Raw genomic sequence first — 9,893 nt, forward strand, 5'->3', positions numbered from 1 at the left:
ATGAAGAAAGTAGTGTGTATTTCCTTTTGGCAGAGGCATCCTTGCCAGCAAGATACTAGGAGTACACATTTCTACCAGGAAAGCAAAATACAGACTGGAAGCCAAAACTCAAGGAATTCTGGCCAAAGACGTAAAGAGCCAAATTCTCTCAGAAATGGTTTCCTGGAAGTAATTTGTGCTGACTATGCTTCAGTTCAAACAAACTCCTTTAAGAGCAAAATAGCAGTACGTGATATATCTAACCATTGTAGATAGCTATCTTGAAGTAGGAGTATATAACTGTTGGCTAAAATAATCTAGATTATTGCTTCAGCAATTCCGTTCATTTTGAAAAGTAGCAACTCATTTTCTGCAGATATGTAGTAGTAAGTGCACATCGTTTTAGAATTGGAGTATCTTTCTAATTACTGAACAGCTCTTGTCTGGTGTGGACTTTGGTTGAAGCTAGTGTGTTGAAGGTTTCTTTTTAAAACTGAGTGCCATAGTATAGTGACACTAATATCTATATTCATATCTATAATTGTCCAGATATATAATAAATGTTTATTAAATGCAAGCTATGTCTCTCACAGGATGAAAAGAAATATAAGCCATTGTCCTTGCCTTTAAGAAGTTTGCAGTATGGATGGCTAGATAATATGTGTTACTTATTGAAATATGAATTCATAATAGAATAAAGCAGTTCATCATTATTTAAGAATGATACAACAAAAATATCATGAGAGCGAAAGGGAGAGAAAGGAGTTCCTTCAGGCTGGGATGACTATAGAAATCTATACGGAAGTAAACTCTGTCTTGCATTTGAAGAATGGGTAGACTTTGAACAGGAAAGAAGAGAGAAAAAAGGTATTCTTGGTGAATAAAGAATGTGAACAATGTGAACAAGGCAATGGAGTCAAAGTCATTTTAGGAAGAAAGTGAGTAAATTGACTTTTTTGGGGAGGTATAAAATTGTTGATTAGACCAGAAGAATCTGGGTTGAGATTATAGAAAAGTGTGAATGCCAGGTAAGGACTAAGGACTTACCTTTTAAGTGTGAGGACCCATTTAGGGAAGATTTTGAGAAAAGAAAACATATGATCCAAGTTGAGTTTTACTGAAGTTAATTTGTCAGCTATGTTCTGTTTGAAAAGGAAGATAGAGACAGTAATATGAGGATGTTTAGAAGACCAAGAAAGCAGCTGAAGTGTGAAGTAGAATAGAGGATATATGTAGTATTTCTGTTCAGCATCCCCTCTTTTCTGATTCAGTGATTCAGGTGGAGATGACACCATTTGCCCTCAAAAGCCATAGGTAGGCCGGGCACGGTGGCTCACGTCTGTAATCCCAGCACTTTGGGAGGCCGAGGCGGGCAGATCACAAGTAAGGAGATCGAGACCATCCTGGCTAACATGGTGAAACCCTGTCTCTACTAAAAATACAAAAATTAGCTGGACATGGTGATGGGTGCCTGTAATCCCAGCTACTCAGGAGGCTGAGGCAGGAGAATCGCCTGAACCCAGGAGGCGCAGGTTGCAGTGAGCCAAGATCGTGCCACTGTACTCCAGCATGGGCAACAGAGCGAGACTTCATCTCAAAAAAAAAAAAAAAAAAAAAAAAAAAAGAATATTTTAATGCCTTTTATTTATGTCTAGGAAACACTTGTCCTAATTAGAAGCAATAGGGAAAACAACAGGAGAGCACATTATTAACTGGAACAAGTACAAGATCTTTGCTGTTGAAAAACATTTGTTATTTTTTATGGGGTAAAGTCAACATATTCTATATCATAAACACAAAAAGATTTACCTCTTAGGGTTATTTTATATATTATTTACCTGAATATAGTGAAATTCTCTCCATGTCAAAGAGTCACTCACAGATGGAATAGATTCACAGCCAACAGAGCCAGTATTGCCAGTCCCACAATTCCCAGAGACACATAAATCTCCATTCTCCAAACATCATGCTCAATCCAGGCATCTTCTTTATTATGTTGGACCTACCAGAAGGTAAATAAAGAAAGAAGAAATGCAAACAACAGTTATTTCCTTAATGTGAATCTCCTTCTACACTCTTCCCTGTGTCTACTATGAAGCCCTGATAACAGGTCTCCACAAATTTATGACTTTTTTTTTTTTTTTTGCATTCCTCTAAGACAAATGACATAGGAGCTATCACTTTTTTTCTTGAATGCAACATTTCCATAATCTATTAATTTTTTAATAATTATTTGATGGTTTACTTGGATAGAACTATAATGTGCATGCATATGTGGTAAACAAGGAGAAGAACAACAATATTAAAAAGTAATCTTGTGAGGGTGGTAGAAGTTTGAAATATGGCCTTGTCCATGAACAAAATGTTTCTTATGTTGCTAAAGTTGTACCTTATTTTCAGCTTAAAAAACATTTCACAATATAAAACCGACTGACAACCAAGCCCTAGTGTAATTATAACAAAAATTTTAAAATAGATGACTTTTTCAACACAGAGGTTCAACAGGGTTGGGGTATTGATATTACAATGAGAAATGATTAATTTGTTAGGTGACTTAGACTTTTTATTAGTAACAGTATCAACATTGTCATCTTACCTGTTGATATGCCCAGTTTAGCAACTTGTATCTGTAGGATCGCCTCATTGGGTAAGACAGACTATAAATTGCATGCAGGACAGCAAAAAAGAAACTGAGAAGCCCAAACTGCTTTCTTGTTAACATCCATTTATCCAACCAATGTGGAAACTTCTTATACTTGGTTCCATTATGAAGTTGGACAATTGCTGCTATCACACCTGGCAGGTAAACCAATGCCAAGAGAGTGATGGAAACCATTGGCAAGACTTTGTTGATGACCAGGATTGGAATTTTATAAAAATATTGTTGATGGGAAGTTGCTAAAGGGTGAATTACTCCCCTCAGAAGAGTGTAAAGAAAAGTCAGAGATGCTAAAATAGCAGCTATTTTAATTGGCAAGTGCCACTGTGGAAAGAGTTCCTGTGTGTGCTGAAGTTCTGAAGGGCAGTCAAATTCATCAGCATGGGCTGTTTGGTGCAAATGCAAAAGCACAGGTCTTTTTAGCATGCTGGTCTCTCCCGTGTCCTTATGCTACAAAGGAAAGAAAATTAACATCTTAAAATTGAACAAAACAATGGGATATCTCTTGAACTAATTACTTATTGCTCAATCATTGTGCTTCTCATTGAATAAGGGCATTCAGAATCTTGCTTTTGAATACTGGTTAGTTGAAGATAGCATAGTCTATGTGGCACTGAAAGACTTTTGTCTTTAGGACAAAAGAAATACATGCTTCAGACAGGTAAGACAGTTAACTTGAAAAATGAAATTATTTCATTTTATGCACATTGTTACTCTTATAAAGTAAATGCTTGTAATTTATTAATTACTTTTCCCTATTAAAATTATTAAGATTAAATAAATAATTTCTGCTAAAACTTCCATTGAGATAATTCGGAAGTTTGGAACCAAAATTTCTGCCACTTTTTCAGTCAAAAAATGTAGTAAGAAACACTTAATCCTGTGTTTGACCAAAAGTGGAAAAAGTGATTCTTATCCAAAAGTAGATTTATTTGGTTACACAGTGAATTGTCAATTTACTAGATGATCTCTTGGTAAGCTGCCACTGTGTCTATGACAAAAATGCTTGCTTACAAAATTACTGTTATATGGACATTGATGACTTTTTTTTTTTAACTTAGAACTATAGACTGTTAGAAAGAATTGGAAGGGCCTTGGGGATGATCTGGTCCAAGGCTTTCATGGTATAAACAAACTAAGACCCCAGATTTTCAGTAACGTATTCAAGGTTATTCAGCTAAGTCCCTGACAATCAGTGAAGGTACTATTTCTCTCACATATGCTACTCTGTCCTTCACAGTATCAGTGACAGTAATCCAAGTCCAGATATCAGCAGACTAGGGTGAAAAATCACTTTCATAACACTAGGAGATACAGAATGTCATCGAATTATGTTTAAAGATGTAAATTATTATTTATTATTGTCATTATTAATATTTTACCAAATAATCGTTGTCTTCTAAATTTCTCCTAGGCTTCATTTTCCAAATTTCTTCTTGGTTTGTGATGTCTTTTCTGCTTTCCATTAATTCTATAAAATAGTATGGCTTCAGCCACCTGTAAAAATAAAAATAATTACTTTCATGTCTATTCTACTTATGATGTGAATGTTTGATGTAACAATATAAAAAATTTACTTGCTTAAAGACTAGAATGGCAGATAAAGTACAATAAAAATTGAAATAGTGACTGATTTATACATTTAACTTCATATTATAATCTGTAAGTTTCAAACCAATGCCCTCTTATCAACAGTAACTGCTCTTCTTTATCCACTTATTTGTTCAATGAATAACCCAGGTGCCTGTATGGATTACAAAGGGTCAGATGTTGCCTTTTACTTTAGGAAGATTTAATTTCAGGTTTCCATCTGGAGGAAAGCCAACTCCTTTCAATGGCAAACATCATTAGGAATGCATTATATTGAGAGTAATAATGCCATCAATGGAGGCTGGAGGTAGCTGATGTAAGATTTACGTTTAACAGAATTTTGGGGTTGACACTGGAGTCTGAAACAGTATTTTCAGAGTACCATTTTTCTTTTGGAGTAAGAGGTTGGTCCTTGTTTGGAAGATGTGAATTGCTAGTATGTTTCCAGTGGGAATGGTGAGTTGTGCCGAATTAATGATGTGCCCAGTCTTCTGGTCAACCCTGTGGAAAACAACTTTTCAAATTTCTCACTTGATAAAAGAATCTTTTCCTTAGCAAACTCACAGATCCTCATCCAGGATTGGTGTAACATTTTTTAGGGAAAGAAAACATATGTCACAGTACTATTCATTGTTTTTATTAGTTCTGAATTTATTTCCAGAGGAACACATCTTTAATTTACACTTTATGAAATTCAATGAGAAAAACAGATTAAATATACAACAATTTGATTGACAGAAAATATCCCAAGTGTTTCTGAATTTTAGACCACGTGTAGTACTTTTTTAGGTGGAAAGCTGTTTCCAGGAATAGTTTAAAATACAGTGATGTGTCACATAACATTTTGGTCAACGACTGACTGCATATATAACAGTGGTCCCATAAGAGTATAATGGAGCAAAAAAATTCCTATTGCCTAATATTTACAATACTATACTTTTTATTATTATTGTGAAGTGTACTCCTTCTACTTACAAAAAAAGAGCTAACTGTAAACAGCCCTAGGCAGGTCCTTCAGGAGGTCTTCCAGAAGAAGGCATTGTTATCATAGAAGATGGCAGCTCCATGCCTGTTACTGCCCTTGAAGACCTTCCAGTGGGACAAGATATAGAGGTGGAAGACAGTGATACTGATGATCCTGACCCTGGGTAGGCCTAGGCTAATGTGTGTGTGTTTGTGTCTTAGTTTCAACAAAAAAGTCTAAAAAGAAAAAAAAATTAGAAATAGAAAAAAAGCTTAAGGAGTAAGTATATAAACAAAGAAAATATTTTGCATGGCTGTACAATGTGACGATGTTTTAAGCTAAGTGTTATTACAAAAGAGTAAAAACAATAAGTTAATAAAGTAAAAGAGTTACAGTAAGCTAAAGTTAATGTATTATTAAAGAAAAAAAATTTTCAATAAATGTAGGGTAGCCTTAGTGTACAGCGTTTATAAAGTCTACAGTAGTGTACAGTAATGTCCCAGGCCTTTACATTCACTCACTACTCACTCACTGACTCACCCAGAACAACTTCCAGTTCTGCAAGTTCCATTCATAGTAAGCATCCTGTACAAATATACAATTTTTTTATCTTTTATACGATATATGTATGTTTACTATACCTTTTCTATGTTCAGATACACAAATACTTACTATTGTGTTTCAACTGCCCACAGTATTCAGCACAGTAACATGCTATACAGATTAGCAGCCTAGGAGCAATAGACTATACCATCTAGCCTAAGTATGTAGGAGGCTGTACCATCTAAGTTTATGTAAGTACACTCTATGATGTTTCCTCAACAATGAAATCCCGCCTTACAATGAATTTCTCAGAGTGTATCCTGTCATGAAGAGACATGACTGTTCTTAAAACGTTCTCTAAGTTTTAAAGGTTTAACCATAACAAAGAATAACGAGTTGCTTTTACATACACCAACATTTACTTTGTTGAGGTACTCTTGGAATATTTTCCAGATATTATCTATTTCAAAATTACAGAACATTCATGATGAAGATATCTATTGCTTTAGTTTGCCCACATTCTTTTCTGATTTAAAACATTTCCTCCATTTGGAGAAATGCCCTTCCTCCCTCCAATGTGATTTTGGGAGATTGTGCAAAATAGTAACACTCATTCCCTGGTCACAGAAGTGGGTATATGACTCAGGCCTGGGCAATCAGTTTCCTGTTCTCCCATTGATTGGCTTAGCGATGGCACAGAACCTACTTAAACCATGGTCATTCTCTGATATTTATATATGGAAGTGGAAGAGAGAGATGAGATGTCTTTAACATTTTGTTAAGATAGCACAGTATAAGCCTGCCAGGCTTTTTTCTCCATGCTCTAAGAAGGAAGATGTTTTCATTAGAAAAGAAGAAAGCCAACATGGAAGCAGAACAAGAAGCAGAGAAAGACACAGAAGAGTCCTGGTGGCATATTTCAGTATTTAGAGTCCCTAAGACTAGATTCTGAATTTTTCAGTTAGACAGTCAACACATTCCCTGTTTTTTTTGGTTTAAGTTAGTGTGATTTGGGTGTTCACCACGGGCATGTAAAAGAATTCTGAGTAAAGCATATGCCAATCATCAAGTATTTATGAACCCAACTCTGTGACCAACATTAAAGAGGAAAAATAGAAATGACACTCATGTGTTCCTCTGGAGGAAATGACACTCTATCTCCTTAAGAGCATTATTCCAAGTCATTTGGTGACTTAACCAACTGTATTAGGCTGTTCTCGCACTGCTATAAAGAAATACCTGCGACTGGGTAATTATTATAAAGAAAGGAGATTTAATTGGCTCATGGTTCCATAGGCTGCAAAGGAAGCATGGCAACATCTGCTTCTGGGGAGGCCACCATAGTCATGGTGGAAGGTGAAGTGGGAGCAGGCGTCTTACATTATTGCAGTGGTCCCCAACCTTTTTGGCACCAGCGACTGGTTTTGTGGAAGACAATTTTTCCAAGTAGGGGAAGGGGGATAGGGTTTTGAGGTGAAACTGTTCCACCTCAGATCATCAGGCAATAGTTAGATTCTCATAAGGAGCACACAACCTAGATCCCTTGCATGTGCAGTTTGCAATAGGGTTCATGCACTTAGGAGAATCTAATGCCACCGTTCATCTGACAGGAGGTGGAGCTCAGGCAGTAATGCTCGCTGGCCTGCCACTCCCCTCCTGCTGTGCAGCCCAGTTCCTAACAGGACACTGACTGATACCAGTCTGCGGCCAGGGAGTTGGGGACCCCTGCACTAACGTGACAACAGCACCAAGGGGGGATGGTGTTAAACCATGAGAAACTGCTCCCATGGTCCAATCACCTCCCACCAGACCCCAGCTCCCGCACTGGGGGTTACATTTCAACATGAGATCTGAGGGGGAGACACAGCTCCAAACCATATCACCAACATAATAGTTTGTGGGGTGGGGGAGGGAGGTGCTAGGAATGGAAGTGTCACCTACTATAATCAAATGTAAGAAATAATTCACTATGTTTAGAAGATCTTTTAACTTTGAGAGTTGCAGGATGGTAAGGATGCTAACAAATCCACCCACATTTATTCAGTATGAATTCAGTAACTATATTGTGAACAACAATGTAAGGCAGGAGGAATGCAAAGTTAAATGAGATAAAGCCTCTGCTCTGAGAAACCTTGAGGTCTAGGAGAGAAGGCAGGCATTTCAACTGCATGGTAGAGCGATGTATCCTAGATGAGGATAAAGTTTTATAGGCAGATGGTGGCATGGGAAGGGAAGTAGAGGAAAAGGCTCAGCGCTGTCTTCTAGACCCAGTCCTGGGGTAGCTAGCAGGTTGGCAGTGTTTGCTGACTGATTGCCACTACAAACAGAGTCTGGGTGGAAAACCAGAGTGGCCCTGGAGAGTTACCCAGCCATTTGTCTGCATGGTAAGGAGACCACACTCAAGAGCAAAGCCAAGGAAAAGCCCATGACAGTGAGGAAGCTTGTTGACTGTGTGGCCCACACTCAACTCTATGCCCATAAGCCAGGAAAATAAACTATGAGTCAAATAAATTTGTTGGTTTCCATCAGACATTAACCAAAATGTAATTTAAGTTCTACAGTAAAATCTTTTCATAAAAAGAAAAATAACAGAAAACAACCTAGTGTTAAAATGTTAGGAACTCCAGAATTCGACCCAAAGTTCTCTTTCACCCGCTTTTAAAAAAGTGGAGCACATTTCTAATGCGACTGCTGTTTTGCTGTACCAGGATGGCTGCCCTGGTGTTCCTAAATGTTGGCACAGCCCAACTGACTCATGTTTATGTCCCGCAGTTGAGAATATGAAGAAACCCAATGCCTGGAATACACTGTGGGTTGCACTGCATTTCCAACCTTTTATACTTTCAAGTGCACACTTGTTTTACATTTAACTAAGTGAAGTCGAGTTTTTTGGTTTTTTTTTTTCACTGTGCTGTTTTTCTTTTTAAGCATTGCTTTCCCTCTGTGCTTAACATTCATGTTAAATGAATAACCTTTTATTACACGTCAGGATGTGGAGGGAAATGTATTTTACAAAAGTAACAAAGTAAGAAATTTGGAAGTGTACAAAAAATTTATGTCTACAAACTCCTTCCAGTGGATTTGACCAGAATTACATATTTAAAGCCTTGATTGACTATTTTGGAGGGAACCTGAACCCCACCCAGATCCTGAAAGAGTAGGGCCAGTGTTCTAAGGACTGAAAATGAAAACCTCTGTTACCAGGAAACCCGAAGACGAGAAGTAGCACGATTTTAAGTACTGTGCACCAGTCATTCCTCAATGCACAGCAAACTCTGGCGACTTTGCCACGTTAAAAAACTTGCCATCAAAATCCAACCTGAGCACAAACTTAATAATCTACCACAACCTTAAGCCCCTAGCGAAAAGGCTTCCTCTGAGTCCCTGGCTCCCCCCAACCCCCGGCCCGGCCACAACCCAGCTGGGCTGGAAGGCAGGGCGCCCCAGAGCCGCGCATAAGCGAAGAATTGAGCAGCGCTCGCCCAGGAGGGCCGCCGTCCAGGTCACGAGAAGGCTTGCGACCCGCTACACCCCTCCCAAGACTGGGAGCGGGCGCCCAGCCTTGCAGGGACACGCAGGCGGACTCGAGGAGCAAAGGGCCAGTGAGAACGATTCAAGGGACTCACCCACTCCTCGCCGTAGCTTGACCGTGAGTCTCAGCTGCCGCTGCTGCCCGGAGGTGCCAGCCCCACGCGGCGCCTGAGCCTTCAGAGCGCGAAGCCGCCAAGCCTGCTGCAGGCCCCGCCTCCTTGTCAGTTGCGCGTCCAGCGCCACCTGCTGGCGCCCCGCGTCCGCAGGGTTCGGGAACGTCCTTGGAGGCTAAGACTCCCCAAGTCGCACTCCGGCCTCTCCCAGTTTCCTCTCAAATGCCGTCTGCCCTGCCCTTGAGGTCCGTTTCGCGCCCTCCAACCCCTCGCCTTTCGTTTAATCTCCACTAAGGAACGTTTGTGCATTTCTCTAGAGCAGTGGTTCTCAGACTTCAGCGTGTATAAGATTACCCGGGGGCATATTAAAACACCGATTGTTGGGCTGTCCACCCACAGTTTCCGGTTCAGTATGTCTGGGATGGGGTCTGAGATTCTCATTTCTAACAAGTTCCCATGAGATATGGAAGCATTCCCAGATCACACTTTGAGATAGACCGTTTAGAGCTTACAA

The 9,893-nt window shown here is 39.2% G+C and overlaps 1 protein-coding gene across 5 annotated transcripts in view; it reads right to left on the bottom strand.

The window, feature by feature from the left end:
- STEAP1B (STEAP family member 1B) overlaps window positions 1-9,491 on the bottom strand; it is an 80,622-nt gene extending 71,131 nt beyond the window's left edge. For all 5 annotated transcript variants that reach the window (XR_010158356.1, XM_063814115.1, XM_063814118.1 and 2 more), the window contains exons 1-4: window positions 9,362-9,491; window positions 4,021-4,135; window positions 2,576-3,088; window positions 1,818-1,981 (exon numbers count right to left, since the gene is read on the bottom strand). Coding sequence is in view for 4 of the 5 variants with exons in the window: in XM_063814115.1 (XP_063670185.1) it covers window positions 1,856-1,981; window positions 2,576-3,088; window positions 4,021-4,104 (723 nt within the window). In the remaining variant the exon portion in view is untranslated. The remainder of the gene's footprint in view (window positions 1-1,817; window positions 1,982-2,575; window positions 3,089-4,020; window positions 4,136-9,361) is intronic.
- Window positions 9,492-9,893: the final 402 nt, after the last annotated feature.

This window comes from Pan troglodytes, chromosome 6, assembly GCF_028858775.2.
Source record: "Pan troglodytes isolate AG18354 chromosome 6, NHGRI_mPanTro3-v2.0_pri, whole genome shotgun sequence".
NCBI classification, from domain to species: Eukaryota; Metazoa; Chordata; class Mammalia; order Primates; family Hominidae; genus Pan; species Pan troglodytes.